Raw genomic sequence first — 26,652 nt, 5'->3', positions numbered from 1 at the left:
ACCTTAGGCGTTTTCTTTACTTCTCACTTGCAAAAAATGGTCCACAATACACTAATTATTTACATTATCTTAACAAATCAAGCATGCATGCATTAATTAATAATTGACCTAAATAAGCAATAATAAGTAACAGAAAATTAGAGGAAGAAAAAAAAAATATATATATATATACATGACTAACCTTAGCAAGATAGAGATGAGAAATATAAATTAACTTCAAAGGTCTCAGATCCGGCCTTGTTGTGCGCATAAATCAGACCAACGTTCAATATAGAGAGAGAGAGTATTAATTGATCAAAACGGCACTGGAAGGAGAAGGCCTTTTATATAACCAAAATCCTACAATAACATAAGTATAAATCCGTGTAGCCTCAAGGCTTTCTACACTGTTATTTAAACAAACAACCGTGTACAATGCCTACCTTTCTCAAGGCTTTCTACACTGTTATTTAATTAAACATCCGTGTTAAATTTCTAATAAACGTCCGTGTAGCTCTCTCAAGACTTTCTACACTGATTCTTTAATAAATATCCGTGTAGAGATTCCACAGATATTTCAAGCTTCTAAAAAATTACAATTTCTACACGGTTTTTATATAAAATTGTCAAATCCGTGTACAATGTGCAGTGTGCAATAACTATTTCTGTAGTAGTGAATATACTTAGAACTTCTAATTTGAACTCAATTTTTAGGTTTGATTATTTTTAATATAGAATTTAATTAGTTAATGAATTTGAACTCAATTAGCTATTTGAACTCGATTATTATTTCCCTACTTTGATGGAAATCTTTGATCCACCTCTAGTGTTATAGGGTGCTTTGCCTTATTCTTATCAAGACATGTCGTATTTAAACATGTGGTTCTCGGAAGTTTTTAGACACAACATTTCTAAGAACACAACAAGAGCGCAATATCTGTGTTGTATTTAGATATGTCTTTAGCCGAGGAGCGCAATATATCTGTGCCGTATTTAGATGTGTCATTAGCCGTGCGTCTCAATATATACATGCGACATCTCCTTTTTCAATTCACTAGCATTGAGCGGTATCCACACTGTTTGATGAAAATACATCTAGGTTTTTGTGAGTGTGTATCCTCTGAGATAATTCAACTTTTGCGTGATCGACATGTTCAGTGCCTATTCGGGGATAGAACATGGGCCAATATTATTTGTGCTTTGAGATTTGTGCAGAACGTATATGAAAGGTTGAGATTTTCCAGAAAAGAAAAAAACACTCAAAACTTTGAAATATCTCAAGAGGATGCGGAATTCGATTTTTGTAGGGACTATCGGTGTTTTACTTCGCAAGAACGGTACGGATGTTGTCCTGAATATTTAGCATATAATGGGATATTAAGTCAGATGCACAGCTCCAATAAAATGGAGCAGTAGTTTGTCAGATTGTGATTTTTGTCAATAATTAAGTAATTGTCAACAAAGGAATATATATTAAAAGCATCTGGCACTGTTGCACAAACTTCTCTTTCAAGCTGTACAAATGATGCTTCCACTTGAAGGGAATCTTCAAATAAAGATTTCTACTCGCTTCTCTGCGAAGGAAGAAGTACATGAAAATTTTACAAGACGTGTGTAACGTGTGTTAATGTTTCTATTTTGTTTTTCTGCTTACGAACAGAATTTTTTATATATAAAAATTATTATAAAGTGATTTAAGATATTAGATGAACTGCACCCATATTTCGATTCTGTAGAAAGAATAAAAAAAATTAGTTACTTTAGGATATTAGACAAGTTTTATGTGGTGCAGTATAGCGCGATTTATAAGTTTATATTTTTGGATAAAAAAATTGATAAATTTTTTACAAGTTTATATTATTTTAAAATAATTTATGAATTTATATAAGTAAAAAATTATGCTTAACCGATTTATTATGTTCCAAAATTGGAAAAAATAAGAGTTTTTTTTTATTGAATTGTTGGAATAAAAGTGAATTTTTATTTTTTCCCTACGTTAAATTTCTCCAACAAAGAAAGGTACTTGACTGCCCTTATCCAGTAATAAATCTTCTAAATATTCGTAGTTTTTCTTTGTTAATCCCTTCAAGGATGTCTAGACTATAATGTTGGGATTGCATAGTTTGCGTACCCTATGACCATTCGTGGGGTCAATTACTATTTGATCGAAATAACCAGCGATATGGAGGAGGGCTTCTAGTGTGGGAAAAACGGCACGATGGAGCCAGCTTCGTCACGGAACGACACGGTTATAGCACAGCACGTGTTACTGTTCCGTGCCATGACTCGCGTGTTACATGCTGTGACCACCCCTTGATATTTTGGTCACGACACGCGAAAGATCCAGTCATGGCACAGCACGTAATTACGGGAGTCATATATAATTATGACCGTTAAGTCTTAATCAAATGGTAAATCATGAATAAACTAACTTAAATTATGAAAAATAGTTAAACGTGAGAAATGTTTAGGCACGGCACATGAGTCACGGCGTGACTCGCATGCCGTAACCACCCCTTAACATTTTGGTCACGGCACAACACGGATCACTGTTCACTGGTCACAGCACGGCACGAGACCAAAGTCACGGCACGTTAGAGACACGTTTTTTCCACACTAGAGCTTCTATACTTTTACCATATAAATCTTAGAGCAGTATCATTATTATATTAATATGCATACTATGTATATACGCATTATGGAATTGTATATAATTTGAGTTGTTAAATATAATCTACATATAAAATTACACTTGCAACCAAATTTATTTATTTTTTATTTTTTTTCTTGTTCTTTAGATAGTTATAGATAGATAGATAGATAGATAGATAGATAGATAGGTAGAAAATCATTTGATTTGAAAATTCTAGACTATTTTAAAAATAATGGTTTTCTACCTATTAAAAAAAGTAAAAATATTCTGAAAATATGAATTTTGTTATGCGAATATATTTTTCATATGGAGGTTATATTTAATTATTTCAATCAATGGTATGAACTTTGAAAATAGAGACATGGATCCATAGCACAGATTAATCCGTAATATACATATTACCAAAATCTTACTCTATCAAAAATGATTTTCTACATATCTAAGAAGAAATTCAAACAATATAAAATTTGGTTTTCAAATACATTTTAATACAGAGATCATGTTTGATGATTCAGATCAATTATTTAAATTTTGAAAATAAAAATCTAAATTCACAGTACATGTCATTTAATGTCAAATAATAATATGTATTACCACAACCTTGTTCTTTAATTGATAGATACATAATAGTCCAATCGTTGTATTACATCAATATAGTTGAATATAATTTCTATGTTTGAATGAAACCCACGTTAATTTAGAACAACAATTATTTCATATTTTGAACAGATTAATAAAAAAATATATATAAGAATAACTCACTAACTCAAAATAGCATGCCAATCTAAATTAGCAAGCTATTTCAAATCCAACCAAACATATAAAAAAATTATAAATTGGGACGCAACAGGAGTTGACACACAGATTGTTACACACACAAACTGCGACAGCAAAATTTGTGGGTTTCATATCTAACCCTCTTTCTTGCTCGCTCCAATCTTCTCTCCCCCTCACGCGCCGCCTCCACATTTTGTCCTCCTATCTCTCTTATTAAAGGTATAATAATTTATCTCCTATTCTCCCTCCAGATATTTCATTAAAATTTAATCAATCGATCTTGATTTTGATCTCAAAATCTTACCTTCGTATTTAGGGTTTTTGAGCTAGGTTTTGAAATCATGTCGGACGACGATCACCATTTCGAGTCGAAGGCTGACGCCGGCGCGTCTAAGACCTACCCACAGCAAGCTGGTACCATTCGCAAGAACGGTTACGTCGTTATCAAGGGGAGACCTTGCAAGGTATTTGACTTGATCTGTTTGTCGTAGTTCTTTTTTATGGTTTTTTTTTTCTTAATCTTGTTGGGTCAGTCAGTTCTTAACAAGGTTGATCGATCTGACATGATACTATATTCTTGATGTAGTTAGTATGATTTGACCTGCTTACGCTTTTTATCATTCTCTAGCTCTTTTTCCTTTTGTCTTTTCCCATTCTCATGTTATCTTATCTCATAGTCATCTAGGCCGACGTATACTTATTTAGTTTCAGCTAATTCAAATCTTATGTTAGATCTAATTAAAATTTGTCAAAGAAAAATCAATTTGGTCTAATGTACCCAGAATAGAATGATATAAACATAAATCTGCAGCAAAGATTTTGTTTATTTCTAAGGTCCCAACATAGTGCCCCTAATTGTGCTCAATTAATCATTTTCATCTATTCTTTGGTTATTGTTTTTTTGAGGCCATCTAATCATTGATCTTTGTTTGAACTTCCATTAATAGGTTGTTGAGGTGTCAACCTCTAAGACTGGCAAGCACGGCCATGCCAAGTGTCACTTTGTTGCTATTGATATCTTCAATGGGAAGAAGCTTGAGGATATTGTTCCTTCCTCCCATAACTGTGATGTATGTTCATATTTTCTAAATCGATATATAATTAAGAGTTGTTGGAATTTTAAAGGAGTCATGGTCCTGATATGCAGATATAGGACCCGACCAGTACAATGTTTAGACTTGAGTCTGTATATTCTTTCCCACTTAATTGTTTCATGAACTAAGCAGCTATACTGCAAATATTAAATGACCTTCAAATTTATTTTTAATTACTAAAAGTATCTTTGAAAATTGAGCCTATGGGCTAATGGTCAATAATAATTTTATTATTCTGAAATTTCATTGTATTTGAAGGGAAGAATGCTGTTCTCAGCTGCAGTATGTTGTTTTGTTCAGTTCCTTGTACTATATTCTGGTTATTTTTTTATTACTGGGCTTTCATAATTGTTTTGGTATTAATTTTTTGTTTATTATTCCTTGAAATGTCCTGATAATTGCTTAACTATTTATTTTCAGGTTCCTCATGTGAACCGTACTGATTTCCAGCTCATTGACATCTCTGAGGATGGATTTGTGAGTTATCATCTACTGTTTCACTATTCTACATATGCATATTAATTTTTCTAACATTTGTAATATTGTTACAGGTGAGTCTCCTGACTGAAAGTGGTGGCACCAAGGATGATCTGAAACTCCCCACTGATGATGTTCTTCTTAGTCAGGTTTGTTTACCTCCTGATATTTTACTGTCTTCTTTAATGTAGGAATTTAAATTTTGCCCCTTCTGTTTTGTACTATCTACTTTTAGTAATTTGTGCTCTAATTTTGATCATAAATTTTGATTTGAACACAGCTCAAGAATGGATTCGAGGAAGGAAAGGATATGGTTGTGACTGTGATGTCCGCCATGGGAGAGGAGCAGATCTGTGCACTGAAGGATATTGGCCCCAAGTAAATTACCCGTGTGACAGTAAAAGAGAAGCCGTTTGCAAACTTTTTAAAAATTATATGGCATAGATATCATGAGGATGTTGTTTATCAAGGTGTTTTCTCTTTACCTAGCTTGAGCTGTGGCTTTTGCTTTGTGCAAACCCGAAGTGGCAGTGATTGCGGGCTTTTATCATATCCATCCATTTAGCATTATCTATTGAATAACGGGGTTCTGTCCTTTTCTTATTTTCCATCTGCTTGTCTTGTCGGGTCGAAAACATACTTATTTGGTGCCAACATTAGAGTTGTAAGCAAGTTATCAGGGTGGTGTTTTCATGCTACTTGAAAGAATTGATTAGTGTCATAACTGCATTTTTTATTTTATTTATGCTGGCTTCTGTGTGGTTTGGTTATATCATTGATCAGAAATGATGTCTCTGATTTTTGTTTCAAGAAGTCCAAAAGTGTTGGAGAAACTTCTGCTTCCTCTTTTTGAACAGTTTCTTCCAAGTATTTTCTTTAATTACGACAGCCCCAGGTTACTTTTTTATCTTAATTTTTTTTATCACTACTCTCGGGAGTAGAGAATTGGTTCATGTTGGAATAGAGGAGGAATTGTTCGTAAAATGATAAACCGTAAAAATTCAAACTCAATTTCCATTATTTATTTTCACAATTTAACATCTTTCTTGTTTATCTGGAATAAAATGTCTATTCTAATTTATTCTCCTTTCCCACTCTCACGGAACAAGTCCTATTAAAATCAAACGTCCACTGGAATTGTCATTAGAAATGTGCAAATGATCGATTTTTGCATTTGTATTCGTCAAAACTTGTTTGCAAAATACATCCGCAGCAAGTTTTTAATTATTATAGTCAACATTTATCGGACCCAACTCGCCCGAGTTGTAGCATATGTAACGCATATGGTTCAATAAAATGGCTTTTCAGACCGTCAGATCAAATTTTATCAAGTTTGGTAAATTTAATGCTAACAGACGTAGACTTATTTCCGTTAAAGAAAAAAAAAATCTCCGTTAAGCAGAAAAAAAATAAAAACCATCCTCACTCTCTATTCTGGTTTGAAATCAAATCCAGAGCAACAATGGAGGAAGTTTCTCTCTAACCTTGTGTTGTTTAATCATTCTCATCAAAAGCTAAAATATCATCTCATGCTTTCAGCCCGACCTTTACCAAATCTCGAAACACAATTTGGCGTCCCATCTCAAGTCGCGATCATGAACTTCTTTCTTCTCCTGTAACAGAGAAAAGTCAACCTCAACAGATGTTATTGACGTTGATCCTGACGAAGAAGTATTTACTTAAGCTCTAACAACAATTCATGCTCTGACCCACCAACTATCAAACTTAGCACTTCCTACTTGGTGATTGAGAGGTTTAATATAGATTATGGTACTTGACGAGCGTATGTTCTATAGGAACTGGTAATAGAATATTTGAAATTTCTTTTTGTCAAACCTTAGGATTTTCATTTCTATTTTTGTTTGGCAATAATATTAGTTTGATAGTCATAATAAAATTCATTGAAACAGTTCTGAAGAATAGCCTTCATAATTTTTATGATAAACTTTTTAGTTTTTTCTCCGGGGTATATTATTTGTCTATTTTGGATTTGGTATACTGGTGTCAGAATTATTTTTCCTTTTTTTTTTTTTAAGTAATACATTCTTTATGTTACGCTATGTCAATATAAAGGTGCAATGCAAGGATTAAAATTTCTAGCTTTGTTCATTTTCAAAATTTTGGATGCAATATGAAGTTTGCTGAGGATGATGAATAATAATGCTCAGAGAGTGTATCTGTACTGCTTGAAGCAGGTCCATTAGACAGGTTAGTTTTATCAGGAGGTGAAGCATTTGAGGCATCTACAAAGTTAATTTTACTATCTTCTTGTTCTCTTTCTCGTGTTGTTTCAACTTTGAGGTGAAGCATTCGAGGCACCGTTTTGGAGACGAAATCACATACTGCATCAATGTAATTAAACCCGGCGCAGTTTGGAGGGGTGTAATTGGGCAACACAGCATCCACATCGGTACTGTTATCAGATTGACAATTATAGAATTCTGGTGTGACCAAAGACAAAACATGCTACCATTGGCAAAACGACTGTGGGACACTGGACAGTGGGATGTCCAGCCTTGTGGCATGAGTGCAACAGGTGGATCTTCCAGCAAAGCATGACAATGGTGATGCCCATTGATTGTACCGGTACTGAAATTCATAACTGGTACCACAATCTTTAAAGGAGTTGGAAATAAATAAGGAGCAACTGAGCAATTACCCCTGCTTAGGACTAATGTAACGAGGAATTGTATTTATGCAATTATTTAGTTCAGTAGGATGTATAGAGTCTTTTTTATCCAATGAAATTGTCAGTGCTAAAAGCCGACCTTTGCAAAAACCTTTGACATCCATGTTGAATTAATTTGTTTCTCTTTTAATGCAATAGTAAAAGGTTTTAACATAGCATTTTTTTTTCTCTTTTGTCATTATACAACGATGAATTTGTTCAAAAAAATTAAATACCCTCATAGTACTAGTGAGGTCTTCGCTTGGTTATTATTACATAGGAAAATTCTAACGGCCGAAAATTTGCAAGTACGAGGGTTCAATCTACCGAGCATGCGCTATATGTGTAAGGCTCAAGGTGAGACTATCGAGCATCTTTTCAATGAATGCCACGTCTCGGGCTTGGTACATCAGGGTGTGAGGGATCGCAGCCCTCAGTACTGGGAAGGGCTGCCGGGAGGATCAAACATACATTCAATGATAGACACCGGGATATGCAAAGAAGGAAGAGGAATGGTGTTGTTGAGTAATTTTGTAATTTGGCGAGAAAGGTGCAATCAGATATTCAATGAAAAATCCAAAACAATTGAGGAATTAGTGAGCGAGGTTCGAGATCAATGGAGAGTTCTAAACTCAATAGGCGCTAGACAATAAGTGTTAGAAATGTACTATAGGCCAGAATATTTATGGGCCATATTAATAATTAATATGGATCAACTCTTTATTGGGCTAGGCCCGAATTTCTGATATTCTGATCTGATCTGAAATGGATAAGTCTTCTGAAAGGGTTCAACGAATTGATGCCATGAATAGGCTCAAACGAACTGGTGCGTATATTTTATAAATATGCTTCAGAATAGGGTTGACCATTATCATTCAGATTTTCGAAAAAACAGAAAGAAAGAGGGGTTGTTAATTCGATACTAGCATATCGAATTACAGTAGTTTATCAACCTGTTCGTGTGGATACTGATAGAGGCGTGATTGCTGGGCTGTTACGTGAATCTGACATGGAACGAAAGGAGAAGAAGGCTACTGCTAGACTAGACTTGAAGTTTCCGCTGCGCGTCTAGTGGTAAAATCTGTTTTAATCCTAGAATTAGTTTTATACTTGGATTCTGATTTTTCGGGTAGTGAACAAATCTTGAACTGTTTCGAATTATTACACTATAACCTACTCAAAATCCCAACAATAAGGCCACTGGAGGAAGACTTTTTTCAATTTTTTTTTTTTTTTTCTGTTTTTTCGTTCACTTCGATTTATGCTGCTTTTGCTTTTATTTTCTTTTTTCCTTTACTGTTATTTCTCTCTTTACAAATGGGGTTTTCACCACTCAAAAACCCATCAAATGTAACCAACTGCAGTTAATATAAATGAGGGCTTGACCCTCGTTGTTCTTCAAAAAAATACTAGTGAGATCCAAAAACAGATATTGTATAGACAAAAAAGAAACAATTAGAAAACAAGTATAACTAGCAAAAATAATTCATGTACATGATATTTATTATACACTAACTCCAAAATTATGCATATTCTTTCTTGGTCTTGAATGGTACATGGTATGTCAGCGTTTGTGTCGAATAAATATTCTAAGAAATCAGTATCCTCCATCATAGGTGTGAGGTTAGCATGGGATGACACTGAAGAAGACGGCCCATCAGAGATGTTGGACTTCTCCTATGTGGACGTACCAGATGACACCTTGAAGGAAAAATAAATTATAGACAGTCAAGATAACTTTGATATAGCAAAATAAAAGAAGCAAAAAAGCAAGGCTTCGGATAGGTTCTCAAGCCCAGAGAAAAACAGAGGATGGAGGAGGGAGAGAATATTTTCTCCATATAATTTTTATATTTTTGAAGCGATTTTATTTTAAATCAATTATGTAGAGGTAGATAATTTCCTTCCTTGATCAACAGAGAAAAAAGAAGGGAGGATTGTTTTCTTTTTTGCTTAACGGAAATAAGTCCACGTCTGTTAGAACTAACTTCACCGATCTTCATCAAATTTGATCCAGCGGTTTGAAAAGGCTTTGAAAAGCAGTCCTATCCAAATGGCTTCGGACAAGTTCCCAGGCCCAATAAAATTGGAGTCCGCATCGTCTGCTAATACTCAAAAGAGAATCTTTTGAGTTAATAGATATCAGTTGTTCGATTATAAATGAAACTCATCCGGCCCCCCCACCTATAACATAGGGGTCTTTAATTTTAGTGCGGATCTAATTTACACGAATCTCAAAACTTATCAAACGGTCCAGATAATTTAACTCAAAAGATTCCTTTTTGAGTTAATGCAGAGGTTACGAATTCATAAAATTGTTGAAAACTTGAACGACAGCATGGTTTCTAACTTTCTATTTTATTAAAAGCTCATAATCATTTGAGGAACAATTAATATCAAACACTTTGAGCATATTCGTAGTATTTCCTACAGTATCATTTAGGGGGGGTACAACGGTCGGATTAATGAATTTGTTAAAATTTAAATTCAACTTGACTAGGGGTGTCAATAGACACAGTACGGGTCGGGTGGAGACATTTTCATATCCATATCTATTAAAATTGACTTTACCTATACTTTACTCATACCCATTAAAATTTTATCTTACCCTACTCTATCCTCATCCGTTAATATTATCGATTAACGAAACGGTAACGGGTGATAAAGGATAATACTAATATAATAATTAGTTTTATTACATTTTACAAATTAAATATCAAAAACTCATTCATTTAACAATATGTAATTGTATTTCTAATAAAAAATAAAAATAAATGTGCAATCAGTTCCAACTAAATTGTTATAAAGGAAGAAAATTCAAAAACACGAATATATATATTTAAGTGGGTTGAAAATTGAATTGTATATATATGTAGATTTTATGGTTACCCTATAGGGTAACGGGTACGAAATAGTCATTACCCATATCCTTACCCATATGATTAACGAAATTTTTTTTTACCCATACCTAATAAACTAACGAAAAAAAACTTATCCATACCCGCCTTATCGAATACGATATGGGTCGGGTAAACGGCTAAAAAAATACCATTAACACCCCTAAACCCGACTATAAAGCGATGGTAAATTTTTTCCAAGTTCACTCACCCGTAAACCCGACCCCGCATCTCCGCATATACTTGTAAGTATTTTATACCTATACTTGTAAGTATTTTATTCCTAATCGTGGACCCCGCATCTCCGCATCACATTTCCCTAATCGTCCCTGCATCAACCTTTTTTCTAACAAAAATAGTTGACCACATAGGTATAAATACTTCCGTCCATAGGTATAAATACTTGTAATACTTGATATTAATACTTTTAAATGTCAGCAGTGTCACATGTGAAAAATACTAGGTATAAATACTTAAATGACGAGGTATAAATACTTGTGTGATGACGAGCTTGAAAGTACGTCATCATGGATCTCATTTGAAAGATAAAATTGCGTAGAAGATGTTCATGGTTTTAGATTTGCAAAATTCCTTATAGATCATGAGAAATGTGGATGAGATTGAACAAATAAAATTGGGGGGATAATGGGGGGATGAGAGTGCGGGTACTCATATCACATCCCGGAGTAAAATGGGTATTACAAATTTTGATGACTCAATTTTAAGGCTGGAGAGTTATATGGGCATATAAATAAGTTAGAAGGATATATTTACTATAATAAAAACTCCGAAAGTTTTATTTAAACCATAATAAAATAAATAAATAAACCAAAACACTTTAAAATATGGAAAATTCTACATTTATTCGAGCTGCTAAGCCAATTTGTAGCCCATTTATTGGGACCGCATATTGGCTTAGAGATCCCCAAAAGTCCAAAAAATGTATCGTAATATTAAAAATATTCAAGTTTTGAGGGACATCTAAACCAATCTACGGTCCCTTATAAATGGACCGCATATTGACTTAGCGGTCCAGGTAAATCTGGAACTCCCCATAATGTGGAGTGTTTTGGTTTATTTTTTTTTTTAAATGGTATAAATAAAAATTTCGGAATAAAAAATAGAAGGAAAAAAAAACTGAAAGCCTATTTTCTATTATTACTACAATTGAAATATATTCTTTTAACAGAAAATTGCCCGTAATTAAATTTAGATCCTGTAAATAATTGCAACGCTGAATCTAATTACAGTTACGTGTTACATCGGCAGAGCTGAATTTAATTACGCAAAAACTCAAATACTATTTATTGCAAATTAATTACTCAAAAACTTGAAACTAGGACGCAGCAGGAACTGCAACACAGATTATACCACATATAAACCGTGACAGGATTATTTGTGGGTCTGATATCTTAACCCTCTTTCTCGCTCGCTCTTACTTTCTCTCCTCTCACCCGCCGCCTCCCCTTTCTTCTCTTTCTCCTCTCCCGGAAAAGGTATAATAATATCATCAAAGAAACCAAAATTTTAATTTATCATCTATCTATTCCTCCTCCTGATTTTGTTTCATCGTTATAATTTGATCGATCGATCTTGGTTTTGATCTCAAAATCGCATCTCTGTATTAGGGTTTTTAAGCTAGGATTTGAAATCATGTCGGACGAGGAGCACCATTTTGAGTCGAAGGCTGACGCGGGCGCGTCTAAGACTTATCCGCAGCAAGCTGGTACCATTCGCAAGAACGGTTACATCGTTATCAAGGGGAGACCTTGCAAGGTATTTGACTTGATCTGGCTTTCGTAGTTTCTTTTTAATGCGCTCTTTTTCTTAATCTATTGTTTGTGGTCAATCAGTTCTTAACAAGGTTGATCGATCTGACCTGATTATGCTATATTCGTGTTGTAGTTAGTGTGATTTGATCTGCTTGGTTCAAAATCTATCTGAAGGTTGGCATATTAGGCACGGAAAAATCTCAAAGGAAAATATTCATGTTATCTAATATCAAAGTAATCTGGCTGCAATTGAAACAATTATGACATATACTTATTTAATTGCAGCCAATGCTTAGATCTAATTAAATCTGCTGCAGAGAAATTACTCTGGGTCTTGCTTAACCCTAAACAGCATTACATGATTTCAAATCCTTCACATGTAAACTCAACAATAGTTTCTGTAGTCTCACTTAATTAATATTTATTCTTTGGTTATTTGTCCATTTTATTAGACTGCATAATCGTCGATCTTAAATGAACTTGTATTAATAGGTTGTTGAGGTGTCAACCTCTAAGACCGGCAAGCACGGCCATGCCAAGTGTCACTTTGTTGCCATTGATATCTTCAATGGAAAGAAGCTTGAGGATATTGTTCCTTCCTCCCACAACTGTGATGTATGGCCTTTTCTTGATCAACTTTTAAATAAAAATATTTTGTGGCACTTTTAAAAGGAGAGTCAGTCCCGATTGCAGATATAGGACCTGGCAAGTACTGATTGTTTCATGAACTAAATAGCTATACTGTAAATATAATACAATATAATATTTAAATCACTTTTGGAATTTTCTAGTTATATTTGTTGGAAGTTGAACTAACCTTCATATTTTTTGTAATTTGAGATGCACATAGGTTGATGTGTCAGTAATATTGTAGTATTTTTTTATGCAGGGTTAGACCAGATCATTAGTGGTCAGGATGACCCGATTAGCATCTGATCTGACCATATTCTGAATTTTATTATATTAAAAGGAAACAATGCTGTTCTCCGCTGCAGTATTAAGTTTTTTTCGTCCTTTGATTCAGTTGCTTGTATAAAACAGTATTCTTTATGTATTTTTTTAATTTTCTACTACTGGGTTTTCGGAATTTTTCAGTATTAATGTTTTATTTTTTATTCTTTGAAATGTTCTGATAATTGCTTAACTATTTATTTTCAGGTTCCTCATGTGAACCGTACTGAGTTCCAGCTTATTGACATATCTGAGGATGGATTTGTGAGTTATCAACTACCATTTCACTCTTCTACATATGCATATTAATTTTACATGCATATTAATTTTTCTAACTTCTTTTTGTAATAATGTTATAGGTGAGTCTCCTGACTGAAAGTGGTGGCACCAAAGATGATCTGAAACTCCCCACTGATGAGGTTCTTCTTGGTCAGGTTTGTTTACCTCCTGTTATTTTACTTTCTTCTTTAATGTAGTAATTTAAATTTTGCCCTTTCTGTTTTGTACTATCTACTTTTAGTAATTTGTGCTCTAATTTTGATCATAAATTTTGATTTGAACACAGCTCAAGAATGGATTTGACGAAGGAAAGGATATGGTTGTGACTGTGATGTCTGCCATGGGAGAGGAGCAGATCTGTGCACTGAAGGATATTGGCCCCAAGTAAATTTTTATCTGTCTAAGAGTAAAAGAGAAGCCATTTGAAAAACTTTAAAAAATTTACCTGGTTTGAGCTGTGGCTTTTGCTTGGTGCAAACCCTAAGCGGCAGTGATTGCTGGGCTTTATAATATATCCAATCATCCGCTCTTTCCTATTTAATGTTTTTCTTTTGTTTTCTCATTTGGTATCTGGTCTAAAACTTGCTTGTTTGAGGTTGACAATAGAGTTGTAAACAAACTATCTACTTGGTGTTTTTATGTTAAACAATTGATTAGCGTTGTCTAATTTATGCCGGTTGCTGTGCTGTGATTTGGTGACGTTGCTGCTAAAATATTTTAGTTTTCTGAGAAGCCAATAATATAAATCTTTTTGTTTGATGAAATGAAATGGAAATGATGCGAGCATGAGTCTCGAATTTGACTGACTGACCCTCTGATCGGAAGGGAGGTTTTCTCGCGCAAACGAGAAAGAGAAATGGAATTGACACTGTTTGAATGATTGGAAGAGAGCGATGAGCGGGAAAAGAAAAGATTTGACGCTATTTGGAGGCGTCGAAATCGCATGAGAAAATCCAGCACAAAATTAAGAAATTTTGCGAGAATCATTTTTGTCAAAGTAAAAATACACAATTATCCTCGTTGATTTGACGCTATTTGGAGGCGTCGAAATCGCATGAGAAAATCCAGCACAAAATTAAGAAATTTTGCGAGAATCATTTTTGTCAAAGTAAAAATACACAATTATCCTCGTTGGACTCTTTTTACACCATTGCTGGCTAGAACAAGAAGAGGCAGAGTTGTCTTGTGATTCGTGGCTGAAGTGAAAAATAAGAGACGGAGAGGAGTTGTGGGTCTCCGAGGTTCGTGGCTGCAGGGAAGAAGAATAATATAATATAGAAAAGAGATACAAAACCGCTTATTTGGATATTCTGATTATTAAAAAAACTGATTTTTTTTTAACCTATCTAAATTGATAAAAAAAATAATATAAAACCTGTTTTCCGACTACTTTTTTATCACCGACAAATGAAGAAGCCAACGATGCGTACCCCAGTGCAGGGAATAATGGACGTTGGAGAGTTCTTTCTTTATTTTGTCCACAAATTTCTTCGATCTTTTGAACGGGACAGCATACTTTTTAGATCGAGTCTATGGACTATTATGGTACTATGCATATCACTGTAGTAGCATGCAATTGGACGAGCAGATTAATTCCATTAAGAGGAAGATTGACAAACTTTCAATTACAAGAGATTCAGATGAAATTGATCGAGAGGAGTATGGCAAGTTCATCAACAAAGCAAAAAGATAATCAATAATTTCGTCCGAACTGATAAGAGAGGTGATTTCTTCTGCTCTCTCCCTCTCTATTAACATAGTTTATTATGGGTTGGTATATAATACAAATCAATATTTTTATTTTTAAAATTCTAACGGTTGATTCGAACCGTTCAACATAATCCCCATATGATATGTACTTGCATACCAAATTTTATTTTCTTTTAAATTTCTTTACTATTTTTTAAAATATGTAGAAAATCACTTATCTGAAAATTTTGAATCATAAAAAAAGAACTAATTTTCTACCAATCTTAAAAAATAATAAAAAATATAAAATTTGGTATGCAAATACATATTCATATAAAAATTATGTTGAACAGTTTCAATCAATCGTTAGAATTTTAGAAATGAAAATATTGATCCGTAATACGGTCGAAACCAACAAAAGCAACAAAAAAAATATGCATAGTACCCAGACTCACTCTATTTTTTAAGGTCGAAACCAACAAAAGCACCCAGCTAAGAACTAAAAAAATATAATTTATTTTTCTTTTATAAATATCCTCAATTATGTTTTTTGCACAAATGCCTAATTGTTTTTTTTTTTAAAACGCCCCAAGTGAACCATTAGGATTTAGGATTCCTGTCAGTTCACTAGGAACAAAACCGCCAAAAATTATGTTGGTTCTAGTTTTTTTTTGGAAAATTCTCAAAATGTAAATACTAAATTATTATTTTTTTGATAAAATACTAAACTAAATCTCAGCAATTTTTTTTTATAATATACCCTAGATCTGAATACTATGCTAAACTAAATTTTAAAATGAAAATATTTACATGAATTACATTTGAACTACAAAAATAAAAATATAACAAAATAACTCTAGATATAAGGGTTCATATATTCACGTGAACAATGTCTAAAAAAATGTATGGTAAATGATAAGAAAATAAAAAATTAGAAAGAAAAAAAATTAATCGAAAACTTTAACTTAATCCGAAAAGTGGTCATATGTTGAAACTAGACACTCGAGCGTTGAGATACGCCCGTTTGAAGTTTCTTCATTAGATATCGCCTTCTCAGTGAAGATATTGTCTCTCTTGCCTTATCCCTCGCTCTAGCCTTGTCTATTTAGGAGAGATGTCTCAAAGAAATACATGTACAACTTACAAGTGTTTAAGATATGAGAGAATCGGCTTAGAACAAATGGACATAGATGCATTACAATAGAAAGACACAAATCGATGATGTGAATTTTTTTTATTTTATTTATCATATACAGATCATACAATAAAATCATGTACAATTGCCCATCCGAAAGAATGATGCTCCTAATTTCATATTATTCTGGACAAAACCAGTTACACATCGTTTCATACTAGTATATACAACAACTGTACCAATACTTACACTATTACAACTGAAACAACTTTATAAAAGTTGACAAGAAAAGTAAAATAAAATTAAAAAAGCGGTTACTGCGCTCAGATCAGTAGATAGTGAGCCTACGGGATTTTTTTGTGCTAATGCTCATATTGGTAGGCCGTGAGCATATTTATTATCGTTAGCACAAAACGTTGTTGTTGTAATTAAAGCGAAGCAGGGGTATTCAGGAGGGCTTTCATGCTCAGATGCGGTTTGTGCCTGAGTTATTTAAAATGAAACACTGAGAAATGAGATAGGTAAAAGGAAGGAGAAGAAGAGAGGGAGGACAAGAAGAAGATGGAGGATGAAATGGGTCACCATCACCATCATCATTAATCATAAATATACCTTATTTAAACGTACACAAAGTAGATACCACAATATAGGTGGGGGCAAACTTACAACACCTCCATTTGAACCCATTGAATCGAGACGATGCGAAGAGCGGCAAGACGGAGCGACGAGCAGTGACCAGATTAGGCGGAGGAGCCGAGATAGAGTGGTGGACTCTCAAACCCCCCTGATCGCCTAACTGTTGCGGACCAAACCTTAAGGCTATCCAAGCATCACAATCCTAGGCATGCCAATGGAGCAACGAGGCGGAGTGAATGAGCGGCGATTAGATCCGAGGTGGAAGCATCAGCTCGACAAAAATGAGGTGGTAATGATTAGCGACCAGATTCGAAACAGAAGCGCTGATTGAATGGAAATGAGGTGGTGGAGAGCAGCGATCAAATCTGAAATGAAAACGCTGGCTCTAGTGACGGAACCAAGGGGGTGCGAGAAGGGGCTATGCACCCCCCATAAAATCTGATTTACTTAATTAAAATATTGTACACCAAAGAAGTAATGTTCATGTGGCACCCTCCAAACTTATCAAATGAATGCCTCCTGGTTCCGCCCCTAGCTGGCTCAATGGAAGCAAAGTAGTGGAAAAGGATAGCGGAAGGAGAGATGCCTCGTCTGCTCAGTAGGTGAGTGTGAAGAGGAGGAGAGGGGGGGGACGGCATTTTTTTTTCGGTTGAAAGCCTATAGGCAATTGCATTGATCCAACAATTTACAAGGTAATTATTACATAGATTTTCTTTGTTTAAATAAAAACCTATACATTAAGCTACTTGTAAAATCATCTAATTTGCTGTGTCTTGTTAATAACAGATATGTGAAGTCAGAGAATGCGAATTAGTCTATTCGTGCCCAATTAGCAAGTAGGTGGGCCTTCCGATTTTCTTCTCTAGGAATATAGACACAAAGGTAATTTTTTCGAGTTGCATGACTGGCGGACCATGTTGCATCACATCATTTCTTAAGGACAAAACGTCTTATTTTTTCCAAAATCAACGCTGCCCAGAGAAATGCACAGCTGAGAGGCACTGAATCAATCCGATCAGGACAGTCACCACTCAAAAGGAGGAAGAAGAGGGCATTGAATCAAACCGGACTGAGACAGTCACCATTGAGTCGAGAAGGCACTGAATCAAACCTGACTGGAAACTAAATCAACCGGACCAAAAGAGTCACTTCTCAGCAGTGTTTTAAAATGCGGTTTTGTTCATGCATACGGAAGGCACTGCATACCGCATATGCAGATTTTCATGTGGATTTAAAAATAAAAATTCACGTGTATATATATATAGGATTTGGCTAATATGCTATGGGTTGCATAGAGGCCTCCCATGCTACGGCTCAATATTCAATTTTTCAAAATCCAAACGGTCGATCCGAACCGTTCAACTTGTTCTCCATATTAATATGTGTTTGGAGATCAAATTTTACATTTTTTGGAAATTTTTTACTATTTTTTTAGATTTATTGAAAATCGCTGTTTTTTATGGTCCAGATATATATATATATATATATATATATATAGGATTTGGCTAATATGCTATGGGTAGCTAAGAGGCCTCCCGTGCTACGGCTCAATATTCGACTTTTCAAAATCCTAATGTTCGATCCGAACCGTTCATCTTGTTCTCCATATTAATATGTGTTTGGAGACCAAATTTTATATTTTTTGGAAATTTTTTACTATTTTTTTAGATTTATTGAATATCGCTGTTTTTTATGGTCCAGATTTGTCTGAAAAACAGCGATTTTCAATAAATCTAAAAAAATAGTAAAAAATTTCCAAAAAATGTAAAATTTGGTCTCCAAGCACATATTAATATGGAGAACAAGATGAACGGTTCGGATCGACCATTAGAATTTTGAAAAGTAGAATATTGAGCCGTAGCACGGGAGGCCTCTTAGCTACCCATAGCACCGTAGCCAAGTCCTATATATATATATATATATATATATATTCATATTCATATTCATATATTTGAATTTATTTTCATATAATGACATAACCAACAATAGTTTTTTTGACTTTTTTCACATAAATTTTAATTAAAATACAATCAAATTATCAAACCGCATGGAAGGACTGCATGGCCGCATTTTTAATCCGCATATGCGTTTTTTTATTCCGCATGACCGCATATGCGATCGCATGGGCATTCTGAGCACGACTGCCGACCGCATACGCATATGCGGCCCATGCAACCGCATTTTAAAACACTGCTTCTCAGAGAGGAGATAGAAGAAGGGAAAGAAGAGGAAGAAGAGGAAGAAGACAACTCTTTACATTCTCGTCATCGGAATAAACCATAAAAATGCATACCTTATTCACATATAGTAGTAGATACTGTAGGGTGCGACAAATTCACAATACCCTCAGCCGAATCCAAAAAGTCGAGACAGATGAGCGGAATGACCATAGACAAAATTCTTGAATTGAGTCATCCGTTTAATGAGACGAAGCAAAATAAATGAGACAGATGAAGGAGTGGAGTGAGCGGGACGAAGAACCAGACGGTAGTACGACTCTCAAAATTGCAATCTCTGAGACGATGAGATATCGCTCCGATATCTCGGAGGGTTTTTTGCGCGGAGTTGAGGGGAATGGCATTCTACGACTCTCAAAGCGACAGTCTTTTTTTCACTGTTTCAGTCAGGTTCTATCAAGTGTTTACTTTTGAGTGTCTATTCTTCTGAAGTTTAATAAAATCTTAAATGAAATATTTTAGCAATGTATTCTCATGAAAATTATAAGGGAAATAAACTTATGGTTTGTTGTGCCCAGTATATTGCTCTGACTTTTCCGAAAATATACTTTGCTAAAAAGATATTGCAAAACTTTTAATTCACTTATAATATGTTGAAATTTGTTAGAGGAGTGTTTAAATGCCTTCATTTTTTGTTTCTCTACTATGCTTTTATTTTTTAAAAATTTAATAACTCAAAATTTAAAACTTAAAAATTAAAATAAAACCGTTAAATGTGATCTATGTTATTTTTTTTTTCTGTGTTTATACAAAAATATCACATTTCAATTTTGTTTTTATGTAAATCAATAACTTCAAAAATCAACGTCTAGAAATCATTTACATTAGTGTGTTTTTTACAAGTTCTTAATGGCAATCAAAATAAAATTAAAATTGCATAATTTTTTACACGTGCATAAATAAAATGATGTAGATCATATCCAACGGTTTTATTTTAACTTTTAAGTTTTAAATTTTGAATAATTAAAGTTTTTAAAAATAGAGGTACAGTGAAGGCACAAAAAATGAAAGTATTTGAACCCTCCTCATTTTTATTTTATCCAAGTAATTGCCAAATTAGCTCCCTAAATTACAAGGAGTGGGGATTGATATCCTATTAAAACTGTTCGATCTGAATTAAAATTTTTGCACACTTAACCTGTACAAATTTTGATGCGATTTGAATGGCTACGACCTGACATCAAATTAAATTTGATCCAATTCTCATGAAACAGCCTCCGATTTTAAATTACAGTACAGGACTTTACTTCTACTCTCATATCTAAACTAGTTTCTCCTCCGGGATTTTGGCCAATATATTTTTAAGATCTGACTAGTTTTTCAAATACGATATAACAAATGGTCAGATTCCCCAATTGGCTTTCCCTTCTTCTTTTTACGAAAGTACCACTGTGCTTTGAGATTCGTGCCAAGTTAAAAATATCAATTTTGGCCCGTCCAATTCAATTGTACTCAGTCCGGTAACCTGAGAGGATGGAATTCGTATCCTCTGCATTAACTCAAAAGGGAATCTTTTGAGTTAATGAATCTTATCCATCCGATCTGTTTTAAAATTCGTGCAAATTAGATTCGCACTAATATTAAAGGATCCCTTATATATAATAAACAGACCAAAAAAAGAAAGTACCACTGTGCTTCTTCCCCACTGAACAAAATTAGTCCCACCGCCGCCTCACCCTCATTCAGCTTACTTCCTCTTTCAACTCTCTTTTGCACTTGAACTGTTTGTTAAAATGCTCCTGACAAGTATTGTCGCTACAAGCAGCTGGAATCACTTGTAAAAGAAGGCTGTTGGTTGGGCACCCTCACTATTGAAGATGCTCTTTGATTTTTGAACTGCCTGCTGAACCTGGCACCGTCTATCTTCTAGAAGCAATTCTAAGGTACTCTCATATCTAAACTAGTTTCTCCTCCGGATTTTGGCCAATATATTTTTAAGATCTGACTAGTTTTTCAAATACGATATAACAAATGGTCAGATTCCCCTTTCTGTTTACCAGAGAAACATCTGCTTTCGCCTATTCAGGTCATAACCGGTTGTAGCCTACAGTATACAAACGCGTTACGCGTTAATAAAACTGCATTTTAGCACCCCCACTCCAAATCCAGTAGGACTACAAACTCATGATCGGGTTAGTGGGTTACCGGAGCGCATTCCTTTTGGCACTGTTCGCTTTACATTTCTTTGCTCCTTTACCCTTCAAGGTCTCTACTCGCCTAACGCTTCACCGACCAAGCGCAAGAAGTAACCGGGAGAGCCAAACCCGCACTCCGATTAGAATTGCTGTGAATAAAAAAGCTCCGGTAGAGAAGCGAAGGAGAAGCTCAAAAATGGCCTCTCCTTCGCGTCGATCGGACAAGAAAACATGGGGAGAAGAGGGGGTATTAGAGGAGAGAGAAGGGGAGAAAGGGGAGGGGGGAAGGCCGAGGTCGTTCGATGTCAAGACACGAGCCAAGTGCTGGCAGAAGGCTGAGGTCTTGTCAGGTCGACATCCTGAGAGGTGGCGCAAGGATCCAGCTGGCAATGTTGTTTGCAAGCGGTTTTGGAATTGCCATGGTTGCCTCTGCTATGAGTACGACCATATCATCCCTTTTTCTAAAGGTAACTTTTGTTTAATTACTCTGATGACCAGGTCAGGAGATTAAGTTTAAGGTAGCTTCCATGTTTGGTTAATTTTTGAAATTCAGAATCAAGGTTATAAAGGTGGATATAGAAGTCCGTTGTATTTAAAAAAAAAAAAATTTAGAGACACAGAATTGGCAATTAGTCTTATAGCAGAATATGCAAATTGTATATGGCCCCAAGCGTAATTGGCACAAGTACAATACATGGACTTGAATAGATACGGGAAACTGGAAGTTCAGTTCTTGACTTCCCATTGGCACTAAATCACAAAAGTCTTCTATTTTCCTTGGCAATAAGAAGTAAAATATTTGAGATGATTGTAATTTTGAAACACACCTGGGAGGCTCATCACAGTTGCTAAGTAAGTTATCAGTGATGTCTGGACTCTGGAATGCTAAGAAAATATCAGTAGTACTAACATGAGCATAGCAAATGTCTAGTCCAATGCAAAAATTATTGAAGTTTCGTGGCCTTTTCTCATTACAGAATCTGAACTATAGTACCATATTTGTTCCTTTTTCTGTAGGTGGTGAGTCAACAGCCGATAATTGCCAGATTCTTCAAACTAGGGTGAATAGGCTAAAATCTAACAAGGAGTGGGTAAATGAAACTGAGCTTCGGGGTTTCTCCTGTGATATAAAGTTCACTGGTAACCATCTTTGTCAATATTTTAGTATCAGATTTCCGTTTACCTACAAAGTACATTATGGCACACAAAAATATTAGGGGGAATTTCACGTATATCCCTCTAAAACTTTGAAATTACGTATTTCCCCCTCTAAAATTCATAATATCATATTTACCCTTCTAAATTCTTAAAACTCACAAATTTACCCAATTAATGAATAACTAAAATCAATTATGCTTAATATTCTCTAAAATATAATCAGTCACTTAATCCCTCTCCTTCTCCTTCCATTGAATCGCTCCTGTGGCCATGGTAGATGGAACAGACATCTTTCAATTGCTAGCTGTGAGAATATTAAAGAGAACAAGTTTGTTCCTTCCAATTCCTTTTCTTCTCTATTTCGATTATCTTCCCAATCAATTGAAAGGTCAGCTTCTAGCTTCAAGCTTCCAGTGAAAAGGTCAACTTATTTTGCTCTCTTTGAATTTCCTCGCAATTTTCTCAATTCAACCCTTCATAATCACTGAAATTCAATTCGGAACTAATTCTCCATTTTGGGTTGCATCTGAAGCCTCCACGACAACTGATGGAGACAAACCCAACGACATAATCCCATTTCTGATTCGAAAAATGCCACTACAAATTGGGATTATCCGACAACTATTGGAATCCAAGAAAGAAGCTGCCACATGTCATTTCCATATGCCCCAAAATCCCCAAAATCCTTTCACGGGAAGAATTCAGTGGAAGGAGATTACGAGGAGGAGAGGGATTAGGTGATTAATTATTTTTTAGAGAATATTAAGTATGATTAATTTTAGTTATTGATTAATTGGGTAAATTTGAGAGTTTTGAAGATTTAGAAGGGCAAATATGCTATTATGAATTTTAGAGGGGGGAATATGTGATTTCGAAGTTTTTGAGGGGTATACATGAAATTCTCCCATAATATTATAATAACAAGTGAGTACAATGTAAAATTTGAGGGTGCTAATTGCAATAAAAAAAATTAAGGGTGATTAATGTCAAGTAATCTAAATTTCACAGGATACTTTCACCAATCACCATCAATATGAAACTTCTTCAAAACTGATATTTACATTTTTCTCTTGCAGACAAAGAGCTTGATATAATTGAGATGGCAGTATACGGGGATGTAATCCGACCTGGTAACCAATGTCGTTGCCGTACTGTTGCTGAGATGCTTGGCCAGGTTAAATTGAAAGACAAATTAGCCCCATGTGAACTTCCCCATAAAGAACCATCTTGACAAAACCTTGTAGGACCCTATTTGCCAGTGTTTTCTAGTAATCCTGCAATGCTCCTTGGCTCTGCTGAGTTATTGGTCAGTACTGATTATTGCACTATTCAACAAATTATTATTCAAGACAATATTTTTTAAGCATTACATTCTTTTGGTTAAATGCACAAACACTATTTTAAGCAATGCTGTATGTAATTATTAAATTATGGTTTTGCAACATTTATAAAATTGTCTTCTCAATGGTAAGGCTATACAGATGGCAGCTGCACGGAGGAGTAGCTTAGAGAAATTAATTTAGCTATAACATTGCGACACTGATCGGACATTAGTCCTAATGATAAGTGTAATTCAGTGGGATATTTCTCCTAAATTTCATTTGAAACTACTGAATTAAATGACATGTATGATGCATTGCATGCATTATTTCTAGTACTTGGATGGTGAGTATTTACTTCAACTTTATATCCTACAGATTCTTGTATGTTGAGAACAGTACATTCTAATTCTAGCATTGATATTGTTCTAGGTGAATTTAAGTGGTGAATCAAGCTGAACCGGAAAAAAACCAATTCAGTTTCATTCGGCAAAACCTAACTCAATATTTGCTCAATTTAGTCATGAACTGACGAGGGGCTCACTGATTGCAAATGCCATTCACCGAAATTTGCATGTGGCTTGTGATTGCATCGACATCTAGTCTAGCACTACGATGTTTGTAGGTACTCTTAGAGCCTGATCAGCTAACCTGTACTTTGACCAGTTGGATTTGTTCTTGGCAGAGATTACTGCCATACATGGAAAGCCCAAATCTCGCACAAAGAATACCAATGTTGTGATGTCTTGCACTGGTGAGACACCAGTTCCTTCCACTTTTAAAAGTCATTAGTCATTACCATAAGCAGCACTACAGTCACTACATGCATCTGTTACTAAGCTCATCAGTGTATCATATCGCAGCTACTCGAAATCAAGAAAACAATATATAAGTTATTTAAAGTGTATATATTGATTTAAATCGAACAAGAACAGATTGATAATGAGTGAAAGTTTATCACTATACTAATATTTATGATCATATTTTGTATGGATACTACTATTATGGTCTTTTCATGTGGTTATTTGATATAATTGACCTTTTAATTGCCTCACGTTTATACGAAAAGTCGTATATCCTCTCAGATATTGGACAGTGGAGCCTACAACTTTACAGTCTAGATTAGCTCAATCCGGTATCTATTCAGAGATAGTGCAGGGTCAGCATTATTTGTGTTTTGAGATTCGTGCAAAATTAAAAGAAGAGTCTGGATCCACTAGTTATAAAAGATTCCCTTGTCCGGTACCAAAGAGGATGTGAATTCCAAATATAAAGGGCATTATTTGCTACTCACAACGAAAGCACATATGGGCCTAGAAAATAACCCAAATTAACTTAGTAATCTCAAAAGTATATTTTTTTTGTTATCTTTATTAAAAATATAAATTTAGTTTTAAAATTAACGTGAAAAATATTGTTAAATTTATAATATAGTATAAAGAAATTTTAATTTTACACTAATATCACGCTGCGCAATTTCTGGATTTCGTCTGAGATGGCAGGAATTTCTTGGAGAGAAGTGTAATTTCTTTAAAAAAAAACGGACAGAGATAAGAACAGATGGTAACATGCGTACAGTATAGATACTAAATTTAGAAATCGTAATTAAATATGTACACCGATCACTAACGTGGACATATAATAAGGAAGAGATACTGAGCTACATGCATGCATGTATTAATTTGCTGTCTCCATCAGACAAATAATTGACAAGGTCTGTTTCTTACTTTATCAATTTCTTTTATTAACTTAATTTTAAAATTTATCGAATTGATTTCAAATGATGAATTCAAATCATTAAATTTTTTTCTTATTTATGAGTGACACGTCTACATGCAAAAAATTTAAAAGTACAAATTATTGTATATAGTATAGAGTCAAGTGGTTAAAAAACACTTAAAAAAATGAATGTATTATAATTAATTTATAAACTTTTTATTTTTGACCACTTGACTTTACATTAAATTCATTTAAAAGTTTATTTTTTTTGCATGTAGACGCATTACTCATAAAGTAGAAGAATTTCATCGGTTTGAATTTATTGTTTGAAGTAAATTCAATAAATTCTAGAGTTGAGTTTACAAAAAAATTTGATGAACTTAGAAACACTCTAGTTTTACTCTGATATCTATTACACAAAATAGTTTGTGTCGACAAAAAAAATGCATGAATCAACTGAACGTTTCTTTCTATTCTCTCTCAAAGAAAGAAAAAAATAAAAATAGGACGGAAGCGGGACGGTTCGATAGATGTCGGACTAACTTTTGTTTGATATTTAGTCATAATTATCCAATCTGCATCAAGATTTGAGTGCACTTAATTCGCATAAATTTATACGAATTAGACAACTCTGATCTAACATCAGAGCGAATTTAATTTGATGCCTATCGAACCACCTCCGATTTTTAAATGGAAAGCCTCTGTCCTAGGAAATCCTAGGTTTACGTTTAGCAGATCACTTTTTCATATATTATTGAAGATTTCTAATATAATTAACAAGTTCAAAAAAATAAAATATGTAGAATGATAGTTAGTTCAATTTTTTGGAAGTTTTCTTTGGATTGTATCCGCAAAGTTTAGTAGATTGAAGGTTGTTTTTCGTTTTTTTCAAAAGAGAAAAAGTTTGTCGCTATTAAATCAAACCAGGTTTGGTAAGCTTTGAGTGCCTTTTATTTGAAGTAATATACTCACAAAAAGTCGATCATATGTTTGCTTTTAGGAAAACAAATTCAATCCACCTAATTAATTTCCGTACCATCTCTTTTAACTAGAAAATATTTGTTTTTTAGAATTTGA

At 34.3% G+C, this 26,652-nt stretch overlaps 3 protein-coding genes across 4 annotated transcripts; all 3 read left to right on the top strand.

The window, feature by feature from the left end:
* Positions 1-3,503: 3,503 nt before the first annotated feature.
* LOC144551258 (eukaryotic translation initiation factor 5A-1/2) lies at positions 3,504-5,750 on the top strand. The gene is made up of 6 exons (XM_078299156.1): positions 3,504-3,628; positions 3,726-3,873; positions 4,357-4,479; positions 4,924-4,980; positions 5,055-5,129; positions 5,261-5,750. The coding sequence occupies exons 2-6, from the start codon at positions 3,751-3,753 to the stop codon at positions 5,360-5,362; spliced, it is 480 nt and encodes a 159-aa protein (XP_078155282.1). The 5' UTR covers positions 3,504-3,628; positions 3,726-3,750; the 3' UTR covers positions 5,363-5,750.
* Positions 5,751-11,855: 6,105 nt separating this feature from the next.
* Positions 11,856-14,208, top strand: LOC144551257 (eukaryotic translation initiation factor 5A-1/2-like). The gene is made up of 6 exons (XM_078299155.1): positions 11,856-12,041; positions 12,174-12,321; positions 12,810-12,932; positions 13,476-13,532; positions 13,628-13,702; positions 13,834-14,208. The coding sequence occupies exons 2-6, from the start codon at positions 12,199-12,201 to the stop codon at positions 13,933-13,935; spliced, it is 480 nt and encodes a 159-aa protein (XP_078155281.1). The 5' UTR covers positions 11,856-12,041; positions 12,174-12,198; the 3' UTR covers positions 13,936-14,208.
* Positions 14,209-20,938: 6,730 nt separating this feature from the next.
* LOC144551252 (HNH endonuclease domain-containing protein) lies at positions 20,939-24,132 on the top strand. 2 transcript variants are annotated; one of them, XM_078299149.1, is made up of 4 exons: positions 20,939-21,127; positions 21,450-21,846; positions 22,397-22,519; positions 23,614-24,132. In XM_078299149.1, exons 2-4 carry the CDS (start codon positions 21,576-21,578, stop codon positions 23,766-23,768), a joined length of 549 nt encoding a protein of 182 aa, XP_078155275.1. In that variant the 5' UTR covers positions 20,939-21,127; positions 21,450-21,575; the 3' UTR covers positions 23,769-24,132. The 2 variants fall into 2 exon arrangements, with proteins under 2 accessions (XP_078155275.1, XP_078155274.1); XM_078299148.1 differs by lacking the exon at positions 20,939-21,127 and having other exon boundaries at positions 21,304-21,846.
* Positions 24,133-26,652: the final 2,520 nt, after the last annotated feature.

The sequence above is a fragment of the Carex rostrata genome, chromosome 3 (assembly GCF_964058835.1).
Source record: "Carex rostrata chromosome 3, lpCarRost1.2, whole genome shotgun sequence".
In the NCBI taxonomy this organism is placed as follows: Eukaryota; Viridiplantae; Streptophyta; class Magnoliopsida; order Poales; family Cyperaceae; genus Carex; species Carex rostrata.
Note: the sequence above shows the minus strand (reverse complement) of the source record. Positions and strands in the feature narration are given on the sequence as shown.